Raw genomic sequence first — 16,283 nt, 5'->3', positions numbered from 1 at the left:
TATCTTTTATTCCTGAGTTTCCTCCGCCACTTAATCGATCACAGCCATAACTTCTGCAAGGTAGTTCCGAATTGGAGGCACTCCAGGGCTGATCTGGAATCACAATCACGACGCTATGCTTGCGGAGCTGTTAAAATGATAGTTGAATGGACACATATTCAGCCGCAGTCAATGCAGCCCTCTTTGAAGTCTAAAAGCCCAACATATACAAACATGCGAATGCGTCAAAGTATAACTCCTCATTTTCACGGACAGAACAATTAGTGCGCACTTTCAAGTGGCCCTTCGAGGCACTCTTCAGACGCTCGAGCACCAGCAATCTTAGTCGAGCCGTGGACTTCAATCGTTTTGAGCATGGGTCCAGAATGAATAGGCAGCAATTAATGTCCTTGCATGCCCATTGAGTATTTTAGTGTCCTTCTGACACCTGTCTTCAACAGAAGGCCTGCCTAACGAGCGGAGTTTGTGAACAGCAACTAAGAAGCGACTTAGAGCTTTAAATCAACGTCGGCAAAGCAAATGTTTGAAAGACGGACGGCGATTTTTTGTACCGTCTTTGAGCGCTTGTAAGCTGCAGCCGCTTCGCCAGCTTGAAGAATCTTCCCTGATTTATTTCTTGTGGAACCTAGATTGGAGGTGAGCGTCCTGATTTCGACTTGTTTGCTTCTTGTTACTTTTGCAGTTCGTGTGATTGTAAGAGTTTTGTTTTTGTTGTTGCTTTATTTCCTTCACACAAAGCTGAATACACGCATTTTTCAGTCCCATTCCTACAACACCTCCCTGCGTGATGACAGCAGTATGTTGAAAGTTATTTGCAATAAATTTATGAATGTTGTTTCGAGATACTCAAATAAGCTTCGCGAAAATTTTGGTTTTATTTGATCCAATCCCCTGCCGTCTCCAGTGCTGGACAGCGTTGATAAATATTTCGCCAATTACACAAATATACTCACTGAAGCCGGCAAGAATCGTTATGTACGCATGGTTTTCAGCTCTCATGGTTCAAGCAACTTGATTAAAGTAATGAAAAACAAGATAACTATGAGTTGCCACTTTTCCCATGTCAAGGTCATCACAAGGAGGCATTCCACCGTTCCATCTCGTGGTCGTATTATTTGTAGCGGGTACAGACTGCACACAGATTCAGCGATGATTTGGTGTTTACAGGTGCACGTCGCTAGCAGTAGTTGTGCGCCTTAAATAGACTTCGTGTATTTACGTACCGTAATTTTCATTATACAGTTCACATCCGATGTACAGAATCCAGACCTGAACTTTGCTTGAAAAAAAAAACTTTTTTTGCCAGAACTTCCACACTCGTTGCTTACGGCGAGTGCAAATGCACCGAGTGCACATACACAAATTTGTGCACATACATTTTCGTTTTGCATTTCATGCAATATGTGACAATATTAAACAAACAAGATTTGTAGTCTGTACCTGGACAAAGTCAAGGAATCCGGGAATTCGAACATTCACACATGTTTAAACACATAACCCGAGGACTGGTCAGTGAGATTCTTGGATATGGAGTTGGATCAGTTAGTTCACCACGGGCTCATTTCAAACATTGCAGGAGACGGCGACAGCGATGGTTACGGGTGCTATGACCATACATCGCAATGTTCTCGTGCTGCGTGATCGTTTTTCTGCCCTGCGCTCTTTTCAGTCTACCTGGATATGTTCCCAATGAGCCTCTCTGGCCACCGCAGTGTTGCTCGTTAGACAGCTGTGTACATACGACGCAAGCACAAGGAGGCAGTAGCGGAATGTTCGCAGCAGCCCTAAAAGACATATCGAAATCAGCGCGTAGCCGATGTAAAGTTATCGGCTTTTATATCGATAAAGGTATGTGGACCTGGCCCATTGCCTCTTCTACTTCCCGGCTGCTCAGCTGTCCTACCCCCCACTTTCTCTATCCATCACCACCTGGCTCGACTGGCTTGGTGCTGAAGGGGAGGAAGAACAGCGACTTCTGAGTCGCTTCTCAGTTGTCTCACTTTTTCGTCTTTCGCCTTTCCCATTCTTGTTGCGCTGTGAACAAAATCATGAATACTTACCAAACTCGCCCAAATTTCCGGCTTGCTCAGCAACGTCTGGTCGCCCAGGCGGTTGACATGCTCAGCCTGTAAATTACGGTCGAATAAAGGTCTTTTACTACTACTATTACTACTACTGCAAGGTAAAGGCCCATAGACCTTTTCTCTGCCTTTCCTGGCCGTCGCCATGCTACTCGCTGGACTTCTCAGATGTACCCCCGATGCGAGCACGATGGGTGGTATAGCGTAGGCACTGTGCACCTGCCCTCCACAGGGCGGGTTTTGAGGCGCGTGTGTCGACCCGTGTGTGTCGCAGAACCTGTCCATCTTCCGGGACCGGGGCGAAGACGAAGAGGAGTGCAGTGGCTGCGTCCGCCTCTCGCTGCCGGACGTGCATATGGAGCACGAGGCGGAGGGCCCCGCCGCCGCCAGGCTGCGCCGGTCGCCGCTCGTCGCCCGCGCCAAGTCGGTGGACGCGAGGGCCATGCCGCTGCTCGTCCACCGGCTCTCCATATCGGGCGAGCGGCGCACGCCGTCGCCCGAGACGCTGCCGGAGCCGCCATCCCCGAGGCCGCGGTCCCTGTCGCCGCTGCTCTCGCCGGCGCCGCACGCCCAGGACCCCGCCAGCCCCATCGGTGAGTGCACTCCTCTCTGCCCCGTCTCGCGTCGCTCTCTCCGGCAGCATGCAACGAAGATAAGGCTTAGCATATGCCCAGTTTAAGCTTAAACGGTGTCTCGAGTAAGGTGCTGCACGAATCACTATCACTGTTTTACAGTTGCAGCTGTATTCGGGACTTCCTCCGAAACTGAAGTGAGGCTTCCCGCCTCGCGCTATCTCGTGCTAAGCCTCGCGCTACCTTTCTCGCCTTTCGGTACGCGCATACCCAACAATTCTGGACGAAACCATTCTTGGAGAGGAAAGAGTTTGCGAGAGCAATATTTGCATATACGAAATCTGTTAAAAAGGATCCGACCTTTTTCCGAAGAAAAAAAAACTGGCATAACTGGAGCGTTGGAAACCTAATCACCTTCAAAGTAGTCTCCTTGGGACTCCACACACTTCTCTCAGTGGTGCTACCATTGTTGGAAGTATTCCGAAAGGCCTCTTTCGGAATGGAGTTTAGCTCAGCTGTCGTCGCAGCCATAATGTACTCTCTTGTCTTAAATCGCGCTACTTTCAATGTCCCCTTGATTTTGGGAAACAGCCAAAAGTCGCAGGGGGCCATATCAGGAGAGTAAGGAGCCTGTTGAACTACGGGAGTCTGGAATTTCGCCAAAAAAGTCTGAATCAAGTGCTAGGAATGTGCAGGAGCATTGTCGTGATGGATGCGCCCATTTCCTGTTGACCTCAACTCCGGGCTCTTGCGCCGCACAGCACCATGTAGGCGACGGAGGACGTCCCTGTAGTACTCTTTGGTCATTGTTTGATCCTGTAGGGTGCGTACTCGTGGTGTTCCACACAGAAGGAGTCAAATAAAGCTGTCACCATCACTTTGACATCGCTGCGCACTTGGCAGGCCTTCTTTGGTCATGGTGACATGGAATGCTTGCACTGTGAAGACTGGGATTTGGTTTCCGGGTCGTACCCGTACACCCAAGACTCGTCACCAGCGATTATGGTGTTGATGAAGTCGGGGTCACTGTTTGTGCAATCTAGCCTGTCCTGTGAGACTTCAACGCGAAGCTGCTTTTGCTCCCCCGTGAGCAGCTTCGGCACGAATTTGGTCGCAACTCTCTCCATGGCGAAATCTTCGGTGATAATAGAATGTGCAGAAAGATTGCTGATGTTCACCTCTTCCGTAGTTTCTCAGATAGTCACACGACGGTCCCGCATCACCACAGCGTTCACTTCGGCAATGACCTGGCCATTTCGGCATGTTGTGGCCTACCGGAGCGTGGCTCGCTCTCCACCGATGTGCGTCCGTCTTTAAACCAATTGTATCACTGTTTAATTTGTGTGCTGCTCATAGCATCTTCACCGAAAGCCGTACTGAATATTCCGAACGGTTTCCACTTGGCTGTCGTCCAGTTTCTCGCAAAATTTGATGCAGTAGCGCTGCTCCTGTCGCTCCGCCATTTTCTTTGGAATAAAAAACCGACGAGAGCACTGCGCACTGCCTCACTCAAACGCTGCGTCCCAGCGACTGACGCTATAGGCAGGCCGGAAAAAAATTCGTGCATGCGCACGATGGTTCAAGGTTGGCTGGTACAAGAGCGCTTATTTTATATTCATCAGGTGTTCGCAAAAACAAAATAAAGTCGGATGCTTTTCTAATAGACCTCGTATTTTAAGATTTCACTATAGCAATCAACATATCCGCACATCTCCCTTCGGTAGACTTGCATTTTTTTGCTATTAACGTTTTCGTTACCGTCAAAAGCGTTCCACATTGGTTTTCTGCGGCAGTCTTAACAGCCGGGCGCAAGCGATGGAGGCGTTATAAAATAAATATTTTGCTACATGTCGGAAGACTAGATCGTTATGTTCAATATTCCTATAGCAGTATCTTACATTTTTCCAAACTTCAAAATTTTTCTCCAAGAACGTTCGACATGTGTTTACGCACTGCACACCATCCGTGCATCGCGCCTCCTGTAACCATTGTCATCGTGTGGGACGAGTTGTTGTAAGAAGCCGCCAAACCCTTCAAAACCCATCTGCAAAAAAGAGCTTCTGCGAAAGGGAAAGGCGCAGGTTAAAGGAAAGGCGCGGTAGCAAGCAAGCGGTGAATATACACAATTGCACTGTGAATTGGAAATATTAAGGCGAAAGCCTTTAATGCCTCATACTGTCGTTAGCAGACGCGTCGGCAGCCGTGTCGATAGACGCGTTGGTAGCCGTGTCGGCAGACGCGTCGGCAGCCGTGTCGGCAGATTTGTCCGCCTTTCGGCGTCACTGCTTAAGAAGAAACTGCGCCAAGGGTGTGAATCGAAGCAGGGCCTATGGCATTTGAAGCGGGGACGCTACCACTCCGCCACGAAGGCTCAAGGTTTGAGCATGAATAAAGGCGCATCCAGTGAATGCATGGGTTTCATAAATAAAATAAAAGGAATAAAGTCAAGAAAAGGAAAAATAAAAATGAGAAAATAAAGACACATGAAAAGAAAACAAAAATAAAACACGAAAATAAAAATAAAATACAATAAAAATAAGAAAAGGACAAAATGAAAAAAAAACACAAAATATGAAAAATAAAAAGCGAATAAAAACAAACAGCCGCTAGGAAACGCTTTCGCCTTGCAGCACTTTAGAGAGCCAAAGTGCCTCCTGAATTTTTGCATAAGAGGCGAAAGGGGCCCAGATTTTAAAAATCAGGTAGCGCTTGCGCTTATAGTGTGGCTGCCGCTCTTTGCGCTTTGTTGCCCTTGCGCAGTTAAAACTTATCATTATACGGCTGGAAGGGTTAGAAACCATGTATTTAATATTTATTTACAAATACTGGTATCCCAGTTGGCTCTTTAGCAGTGAGAAATACATAGATACGTTTGATAGGCAGCAAAAAAATATTCAAGTGCAACATGTAAACAATCATCAACACAAAGTACCAGGATGCACCAAAGCATCCTGAAAGAAAGAAAGGTTATGCGAAGTCTCTAAAATTGTGTCATTGGCCAGCTAATTCCATTTATTAAGATTTCGAAGAAAGAAAGAGAACATGAAATGATTATTGCGAGTTTAACAGGAAGTTATTTTTAGTGCGTGCCTCTGCCGTGCAGCCTCTTCTATATGAAAAAATAGAAATTTTGTGAGGAATATCCGCTTTTAATGCCTTTTAATTATTTGAAACAAAAACTTCAGGTACGAAACTTTTTTTGCGGTTAATGCAAGCAGTTTAGCTTTTGTTAAAAGATGTTGTTGAACTGCGTTCAAACCTTCTTTAAATAAAATGAGCGTTTCTTATAACATTTACAATCTTTTTAGTATGTTTCGGAGTGTAGGAGTACCCGATAACAGCCACACCAATTAATATTCGGTTGGTGTTTGCGCTCCTTTCTGTGAAAGCGAATATCAAATCATTCGACTGCGACATGGAATTCGCCCACGCACTGCAAGTAATTAATAATTCAATTTCAACTGCTATGTAATTTCGGTTTCGGTTTCAGCAGCCGAAAAGTGGTTTCTTCATCACAATTACGGTTGAGATCAAGTGAGGCATACACAACTGTAATACAAGAGCTGTTTTCAACTCGCTGTCATACGGCTTCTGAGGCACCTGGCATATCTGTTGCAATAATTGAAATGAGGTAGCAAGGAAGGTATACCAAAAAATAAAGCTACCACAACTGACGGGAAACATAAGCCGTAGTCAACAGAATGAGAATGGTTCCAAGGATAGCCCCCCCTCCTCCACAAAAAAATATATAATGAACAATTATAACGCTCTCCTTGAAGCTCGGAACGTCAGAAGCAGGGAACAGAAAACAACATGTAATATATCATAGTATCTTTGTTTTAATGTCCCCAAGGATGCATATGAGCTATGAGGGAGCCCACGGTGTAAAGAGAGAAAGGAATTTTTATGAGAAGAAAAGGTGGATATCTGTTACGCGCGTTGACATCGCCCCAATTTTGCAATTCCCTCCATCGAAATGGGGCCGCCGTGGGCGGGATTCAAACCCACGACCATCAGCACCGGACACACATTAGTAAGAGAAAAATTAGGAGTGTGGGGAGGCACCTTAGCTGGGAAGAAATGGTATCCAAGGCGAACACAAAAATGAATCCGTTGACTCGCTTTGAACGCGTTTTTTTGATAAAATGTGTGTAAGTGTCAATAGTGCCCCAAATTTTGCTCATTGTGTCAACAGTACACTTTTCGGTGCATTTGCATAAATTAAATCAAGAAATGAAGCGGTTTTAGTGCTGACACGGCAACTTCGTACCAGATTGTAGAGACTAATCAGGACAGTTGGGTGGTACTGAAGCACGCTGGCCTCACTCGCTCTCCTGTGCCACTCATTACGCCGTGCGTCTTCTTATGACTGCTCTTAGAGCACTGTTGAAGCACTGTGTTATTGGCTGAAAGAAAAATGATAACTACTTTTACTGAAAGTAAAGCCGTGTGAGCTGTTCCAATTCTTGACGTACAACCCAACCACGCCATGAAGAAAGGGTAGCAAGGAGGGAGTGAAAGAAGGAAGAAAGCAGCGCCTTAGTGGGGGGCTCCGGAATAATTTAGCCTATTATTCCATAATTCCTTGGAAGTTCTGGCTAGTAGAGAAGGTTCGCGGCAGGTGTTGTCGGACTAGCTGTAGAGTAGCGGTAACATTTATGAAGACAACCCTTGGAGAGAGCAAAGTATTGTTTGGACGTGTTGGTGAGACATGATATAAAGTTGAAGCGCACAACCAGACGAGGACGGTGAAAGAGACGAGAGACAAACGAGCGCCAACTTTCAACAGTTCATTGTGAACCGTGAAGCAGCATATAAAGGCTAATCGTGGTCGGTCATCACACATGCGCAGTCACACATAGTTGCGGACTGCGCATGTGTGATGAATAGCCACGATCAGCCTTTATATGCTGCGTCGCGGTTCACAACAAACTGTTGAAAGTTGGCGCTCGTTTGTCTCTCGTCTGTGCCGCCGCGGTGGCTCAGTGGTTATGGTGCTCGGCTGCTGACCCGAAAGACGCGGGTTCGATTCCGGCCGCGGCAGCTGAATTTCTTTGAAGGAGAAATTCTAGAAGCCCGTGTATTGTGCGATGTCTGTGGACGTTCAAGAACCGCAGGTGGTCGAAATTTCCGGAGCCCTCCACTACGGCGTCTCTCATAGCCTTAGTCGCTTCGGGACGTTAAACCCCATAAACTAAACTAAACTAAACTAAACTAAACTAAACTTGTATCTCGTCTCCTTCACCCTCCTCGTCTGGTTGTGCGCTTCAACTTTATATCTTGGAGAAAGCGGAAGAGAGAAAGCATTGAATCACAACACCATACACAATGCCTTACCCTCGAGCGTACCGGATGCTTGGAACAATTCTAACATGATACTATTGCATACAAAGAGGACGTCGCGGACTAGAAAAATTACACGCCGATCAGCTTACTATCCATTGCCCACAAGGTATTTACTAAGGTAATCGCTAATAGGGTCAGGACAACCTTATACTTCAATCAACCAAATGATAAGACTGGCCTCCATAAAGGCTATTCAACAATGGACCATACTTGCACTATCAATCAGGGGATAGAGAAATGCGCAAAATATAAACAACCGCTATATATAGCATTCCTAGGTTACAAGAAACCATTTCATCCAGTCTAAACGTCAGCTGTCGTGCAAGCTTTGCGGAATCAGGTTGTACATGAGCCTTACGTAAAATATTGAAAGGTATCTATAAAGGCTCCACAGTCTCCATAGCCCTCCATAAAGTCAACAACAAAATTTCAATAAGGAAGGCTTCCAGGCATGGAGACACGATCTCGCCAGTGCTATTCACCGCTTATTTACAGGAAGTATTCCGAGGCCTAGATTCGGAACAGTTGTGCATAAGAGTTAATGAAGAATACCTAAGTAATCTGCGATTCGCTGATGAGATTGCCTTGCTAAGTTACTAACGAGATGAGCTGCGAAGAATGGTCAATGAGTCAGACAGGAAGAGCAATAACCGTAGGTCTACATGCAGAAAACCAAGGTAATGTTTAACAGTCTCGTAAGGGAACAGCAGTTTATGATTGGTAGGGAGGCTTTGGAAGTGGTTAAGCAATACGTATACTTAGGGCAGGCAGTCACCGCATATCCGAATCACGAGAGCGAATAAACTAGAAGAATAAGAATTGGGCGGAGCGTATATGGCAGGTTCTCTCAGATAATGAACGGCAGTTAACCGATATCCCTCAAGAGGAAACTATATCACAGCTGTATTTTAGTGGTAATCACATATAGGGCAGAAACGTGGAGGCTAACGAAAAGGGTTGAATTCATACCAAGGACAATGAAACGAGCTATCTAAATAAATATGAAAGGTGTAGCCTTAAAAGAAAGGAAGAGGACAAAGGGGCTGAGGGAGCAAATTCTTGTGACTGACATCCAAGTCGAAATAAAGAGGAAGAAATGGGCTTGGGAAGGGCATGCAATGTGAGTGTAAAATAACCGACGGTCTTGGAGCGTAATGGTCTGCATTCCAAGCGAAGGCAAGCGTTGCAGGGGGCGGCAGTAAGTTAGGTGTACGGATGTTGTAAAGATTTTTGCAGTGATACGTGGCCGCTGCTGGCACACAGCAAGATTAATTGCAGGCATATGGGAGAGGCCTTTGTCCTGGAGTTGGCGCAGTCCGGCTGATGGTGGATGATGTAGCTAGACTGATGATAATGGTGATGCACACTTTCTTCGAGGTACAGGCTAAGTTTAACGACACGCAAACGTGACACGCTTTTAAACGGCGAGACATTTTTGTTCCCTTTTTGAGTTTCAAGGTCCAAACTCATGCCACTCACTCTATACGAAGGGAGTAAAAAGGGAATAAAGTTGTCCTATAGTGCACTCCCTTTTTTAAAAGAGACTGCACAAGAGGACAGCCTACTTATTTTTTACTCCCTTATAGGCGTATTCGTGTTTCGAGCGCGGCCAATTCTTTTAACGCGGGGTTTTGTACATCCAAAATAACTGCTCACATTCAAATATTCAAATCAAAACATTGTACATTGCTTCTTAAGCTCATCCCTCGCGTCTACTGAACGTTAAAAAAGGTGAAAAATGTCGTTGACCCATCCATGTAGCGTCGTTGGTTCTTGAATACAGTTGATATACGCCCTGCGCTCGTAATCTTCCTTTCTGGTGTCCTCGTTGAAGAGCACAGCGCACAGTGAAAACATGAACGGAAACCAGCTAGCCAAGTTTGTCTTAATATTAAATTTTTGGCTCACCTGGCTGCCGCCACCTTCGGCATTGTGCTGAACATCCAAAACTTCCGCTGCTTTTTAGAATGCTTGGGACACACACCACTCATTTTCTACGGCCATCGGAAATGTTTGGGGTGAATATGCATCGCAGTGCAGGCGCAGAAACTATTTGGAAGTAATGACTTGCAGCGCGCAGAAAGCAGGATCATTGTCGATATGTTCGCGCCGTACCACACTCCGCTGTGTAGTTTTCGCACATTTACAAGCGAAAATATTTCTACTGACCTAAGTGGTGGCTGCTGCAAGCGGTGGTAGTGGACAACATGTAGAACGAAAAACTTGTTCTCTATTGACCTCAACGATGTGCTGAAGGGAAGGAGCCAAAATCTCGAGAGACAGTTAGGAGTGGGGGTAGGTAAGCTTGTAGAGGCCTCTGAGAAGGGGCATGTGACCATAGACACAATCGCAGAGGGCCAAAGGCAGTTTAGCGGAATGGAAAGGAGGGTCGTTGAGCCTAACCATGTCATTTGAGTTAGGAGCCAACGACTTGGGTACGATGTAATAGACATTAACAGGCTCCTGTTAAAGTCAACACCAGGCCCGTTTCAACCTTTTGCAAAAGATGACATTCATTACAGCTTTGTCACTGGCAAGAGGGTTGTGGGTAGGATATGTCACTAGACAACGGCTTTTCCGGGGGGACCCAGAGCCCTGGGACACCAGTGTAGACAAAGACAGACCTAGGGAAGAATCTAGATCCAAGAAACGTAAGAGCCATGGGAGAATAAATATACGTAAGCGCAAATGCCAAATTAATTCGGACAGAGAGTATATTAGCATTTTAGGTGGCAGGAATAGATTTAAACGAGTGGAAATTGAAGAGCAGCTAAGGCTGAAGGAATTAATGGTATATGGGTTTGTAGAGTATGTCTTCGGGGCATGGAACAAGCACTGTGTAATCCTGACTATGCATGGGGATATTCCAATAGAACAGAGGGCAGCAGAAAGGGGGTGAAATGGACGCATTTATTCATAAAAATATGAATTGGCAAAGGGTTGAACAGGAATGCAAGGAACATTAAGCCTAAAAGGGAAAGTGTCAGGGGACTCAATACTCCTTAGCTTTGTCTACCTGCGCAAAGCAGCAGATGCCGAACAGGGATAAAAAAAATGTAGAATGTATCGCAAGCAAGAGTAATGTGCTAAAGGCAGAGGGCGAGAGAATTCTAATAGAAGAAATGAATGGGCGCCTAAAAGATATGGATAGGTGCACAGATCTGACAGCATGCTGCTGGGTATGTGTGAAAGGTATGGCTTAGTGGTATGCAACAGCACTGAGAAGTGAGAAGGACTCATAACTTCGGAGCCAGGCAGTCTGCACTCGACGATAGATTTTGTACTTATGTCACATAGAATTTATTATAGGCTTGGGGTAATGAACATAAATGAACATGGCTGTAGACGTCTAGGTATTCATCACAAGCGTATCCAGCAGAGTTTCAGAAGAGAAACCAATGCAGGAAAGAGGCAATATGGATAACAAGATGGGATCTTTTACTAGGCAAAGCTGTTCGAAGTAGTAATCAAACATAGTGAGGAAGTAATTTCTGCTGGTACTAAAACCAAATTGGCTTGGAGAAATTTAACTAGTTTGTTTGAGCTTGAACAGTGTTATTAATAAATTAAGAGAAGTACTACCTGCCCTACTTAATGAAACAACTGTTTTCCGGTATAGAATATTCACGCTTCAGTACAGGCTATATGATTGGGGACCCCGACGAAAACCGTTACCTGCAGTATCATAACTTTAGAGTGACGCAAAATACGCATAATTGAGAGCGCACCTTGTAGAGGGAACTCTACTCCGCTTTTCACGAAGAATAGAAAAACCTTATAAACAAACAAAAAACAAGCATCTTTATATTCTAAGGAATAAAGTTTAATAAAAACGACATTTTCAGAAAATGCCTTTCGAAAGAACAACAGAGAGAGAGAAAAAATTTTAATGAGAGGAAAAGGAAGAGAGGTCGACCGGTGGTCACATGGTCCCAAAATGACTCAGGCTATGAGGGACGCCGTAGTGAAGGGCTTCGGAAATTTCTACCACCTGCGGTTCTTTAACGTGCACTGACATCGCACAGCACACGGGCCTCGAATTTCTCCTCCAAAGAAATTCAACCGCCGCGGCCTGGATCGAACCCACGTCTTTCGGGTCAGCGGCCGAGCACCATAACCGCTGAGCCACCGTGGTGGCACCTTCCGAGAGAACACAGCTTACAACAATTGCAAGATACCCACAAACTATCGTATGCAAAACAACCATTTATTGTAGCAAATCTTTTAAGTCACCGCCCTACTGTCACCTCGGCATCCTTCTACGTCCTCCCTTCCTGATTCAGGCTCGCCCTCTCCGCTAACGACATATTCAGAAATATTGCAACATTTGCGCCTTGAAAGGCAGACACTCCCGAGGCCCGCTAAGGGTCTCAGTAAATCAGAGGAATGTCACCTTCGCAGGCTACAAACTATGTCTTTCAATAACCCAGCTACGCTTCACGCCATTGAGCCCGAGTCCTTTTCAGCACAGTGCAAATTTTGTGGCCAGAAGGCAAACTTGTACCACATGGTATGGGCTTGTCAGAAAAATGACAGCATTGACATCATAAATCAGCCAACGCGGGAGGGCTGGGAGGCGGCCCTGTCCAGCTCGGACCTCGAGGAACAACAAGCCCTTGTCGCCAGAGCACTGGCAGCGGCTTTCACCAACGGCGTCCCGGACTAGGGACCCGATATGCCTTCCCTTCAACTAAGGCATTGTGGCTTTAATAAACGTTTTCATCATCATCATTGTAAACGATTCAGCGTCCATAAAAATCTCCAAAAGCAGGTGAACGTGTATTTATAATTACTTTAGAAAACATTTAATTTCTTTATCGCTTTCCGTCTTCAGCGCCTGTAATCAATTTTTTTACGCTTTTATCGCGTTATGCTTTCCGTGCTTATGAGATATGCACCGCTTTTACTCTCTGTTTCAGCGTATGTTATTCCATTCATGTTGTTTTGGGTGTCATGTGGTTCAGGGATGGGGACTGACACTTGTCAGGCATTCCTGACTTTTTTGTTAGCCTCTTAAGCAGACATTCTTTTGTACCTTGTCAGCCTGAATAAACTTTCACCCTTCATTGATATAAGTGAAAGATGGACAAAGCTGACATTAACAACTACCGTCCCATTACAGTGACGCCAGTGGTTTACAGCGTGGTGATGCATATTATAACAGACGGCAGGCACGGATGCAGAACGAGGGCTTAAAGGATAATCTCTTCTCCTGATGCAGTGCAACGGGATTGCTGAAATGCAACACAGGCCCTTATGGCTATCATTTCTTGATATCAGGGGATCCAATGGCAATGTAATTGAAGACGATTTGTGGGACATACGGGCACATCAGGTATGGAAGATGGAGCAATTAATCTTTTAAAAGTTATCTGTAAAAGTATACAAAATGCTTAATAATGAGATAAAATGTACCATAGCCTATAGAGATGAAGAGGGGGCTTCGGGAAGGATGTCCTCTGTCATTTTTCTTGTTCATGTTATACCTATAATGATTAGTGACCAGATTAGGCAAAAGCGGATTTGGCTTCAACCTTTATTTTTTCAAGGAAGGGGAATGGATTGAAGAGTTATTGCCAGGACTGATCTACGCGGATGATATAGTACCAACGGATGACAACAAAAAAGATATGCAAACGTTGATAGGCATCTGCGGTACAGAGGGAGATAGACTAGCTCTGAAGATTAGCAACTAAAAATGGGCAGTCGTGAATTTTAATAATAATGACGCCGGCAAACATATGATGCAGGATATCACGCTAGAGGTTGCGGGTAAGTGCAGATACCATGGGGTTAGGATAAATAACGGTGCTGAGCATCTAACGGAGCATGAAAAATATGCAATGAATAAAGGAAGCAGAATTGTAGCTTTTATAAATATAGGGTATTGTAAAGCTACAACAGGCACGAAGTGATAAGAGGGACCTGGAAAGGGGTGACAGTTCCTAGTCTGACTTTCGGCATTTCGGTCCTGTGAATGAGTCCAGAAGTTCAAGCAAAGTTACAATGAAACAACACATGACAGTATGCCACATCAGGCGGTCCAATGTCATTCGGGATGGCCATCATTTGAGAGTAGGGAAGCTGGCAGTAAGAGTTTGAGGAGCGATTGAAAAAAAAATTGGGCAAAGCAGTCAACTAAGGAAGTTTTCTGTTACTTGTACACGAGGAATGTCCACACAAAATTGCAAACTCGAACTAGAAAATTCACAAGCGAATATCTGGACAGCAAGGGGAGGGTTTGGGCGCAAATCAGGAATTATAGCTTCAAAAAAGGTCTTAAGAAACAGAGAAGGGTCTGTAGAAAACAAGGATGCAGCGAAATCGGCACAAGGAACATACAGAACGTTTAAGGAGGAGATTGCCAAAGGAAATATCTATGATAATTCTTCAGGACGCTGAGTGTTATTTGAAGCCAGGACTGGAGTATTGTGGACTAAGACATTTGAGTCAGGTACCACGAGATATACACGTTATGCGGTGTCTGTGGAGAGGAGGTTGAAATGGCTAACACTTGATACTTTTCTGCAAAGAGCTTCACCCTATAGTACAAAGCAGCGGGGCTGATTTATATAAAGTGTTCGGGTTTAAGGACAGTGTCTAAATTGGTAGAAATAACCAAGCACAGTTAATCCGATTGTTGACGAAAGTCAAGGTAAGATTAAAAAAACTATGAGGACACTTTTGCAGCCCAAAATGCCCTAGGTGAAAGTTTTTGTTGCGCTACTTCGACTGCCAATGACTGCCTATGTTTGTTACGGCTGCACGGCTTGGGAGCCATCCTCCTCCCCTAGCTGCCGCACACCAACTGACGATGGAGCAGTGCTCGACGCCGCCGCGCCGAGAGCTCCACCTGTCGGTGAAGATGACGTCACCTATTGGCAGCTGCGCCCGTCGATGAGTCACCCCAGGCGCTGGATGTAACGCCGGACGGACGGACGGGAGAATGAGCCATTAGAGGCTTTCACCTTAATATCAGCCACACTCTGCAGGACGTCGTGGAATGCCTTGCCCTAAAGGCGAAGTGGAACGTTCGCCGTCTCTAAATGTACAACATAAATTTCGATTCACGGCTAGGTGGCATGAGCCGCTGCCCTATTTAGAGCGTTAAGCCTTGTCCATCCATCGAAGTCGAGCATATGTAGTAACTGCACTGTGCACGAAAACTTGATACTTTCTAGCTCTCGCTCACGCAGAAGCGGACGTGCTAGCTACGCAGTAAACGGGGTCCCTTTTAAAGGCAGGTCTCTTTGAAACGCTTGGCTGCCTGAGCAGAAACTTTTCACATTGTCCTAGCGCACTAAAACTTCTCCTTTACAAAACTTTGGTTCGTCCGAAACTGGAGTGTGCAGCTCCTGTCTGGGACCCGAGCGTCGTTTCACTCCTTACCGAGGTAGAAAGTGTGCAGAATTGCGATTCTCGCTTTATTTTGTCTATCGTCGCACTTGTAGCGTGACTGCCATGAAAGCTTCCCTGTCATTACCTCTTCAAAAGGAACGCAGAAAGGTATTTCGGCCATGTTTGTTTCATAAGATTTTTCACTATAATACATATCTCAGACAGAAACTTCTAACACAACCGTCCTACACTTTATCACGCATTGATCACCGTCACAAGGTAGGAATTCTATTATGTCGCACCAAATACTGCCATGTCTCCTTCATTCCAAGCACTTCTAAGAGTTGGAATTGCCTTTCTCATGCCATTGCTGAAATTACAGAAGTCATTGCTTTTCGTAGAGCTGTTACTAACCTTTTTTTGCTCCAATGTTTAACTTATATTTGCTGTCGTTTTTCTGTGCTTTTGGTTTTTGACAACTACTGGTTGGTTGTGTTGCTGCTGATTTTGACTTTGTATTTTGAATCTTGCTGCACAGTCGTTAACATTTATTGTATAATTACCACTTCTTTCTGTGTTATCTTTTTTGCTGCATTATGTTTTCCTTTGTTTTGTTTCACCCTCGCTCCCCCCTGTAATGCCCGTGGGCTCTGAGGGTAAATAAGAAAGTAAATAAATAAAGGGAACGATACCCGCGCGACCGCAGGTGGCATCCAGCCGGACCTGTACCGCAAGAAGGAGGCCGTGTTCTTCCAGTCACGCGACGTCTCGTCCAACTCCGCCTCGGCCAACTCTTCGGCTCCGGCGCACGCCGGAAGGCTCCACTTCCGCCTCAAGTACGACTTCGACAAGTCCGACCTGGTGGTGCACGTCATCGAAGGTGAGACAGCTGCTGCCCTCCTTCCCTTTAGCTACCACGCGGCTTATTCCTGGCTCTCAAACGCGG

The 16,283-nt window shown here is 45.5% G+C and overlaps 1 protein-coding gene across 1 annotated transcript in view; it reads left to right on the top strand.

Moving 5' to 3' along the window:
• LOC149327359 (synaptotagmin-5-like) overlaps positions 1–16,283 on the top strand; it is a 73,779-nt gene that overhangs the window by 24,839 nt on the left and 32,657 nt on the right. The window contains exons 2-3 of the mRNA XM_089563815.1: positions 2,356–2,674; positions 16,044–16,217. Coding sequence (XP_089419941.1) covers positions 2,356–2,674; positions 16,044–16,217 — 493 coding nt within the window. The remainder of the gene's footprint in view (positions 1–2,355; positions 2,675–16,043; positions 16,218–16,283) is intronic.

Source organism: Amblyomma mixtum, chromosome 10, assembly GCF_055824585.1.
Source record: "Amblyomma mixtum isolate Tamu chromosome 10, ASM5582458v1, whole genome shotgun sequence".
Classification (NCBI taxonomy): Eukaryota; Metazoa; Arthropoda; class Arachnida; order Ixodida; family Ixodidae; genus Amblyomma; species Amblyomma mixtum.
This window is presented reverse-complemented; position numbering and strand designations above follow the sequence as displayed.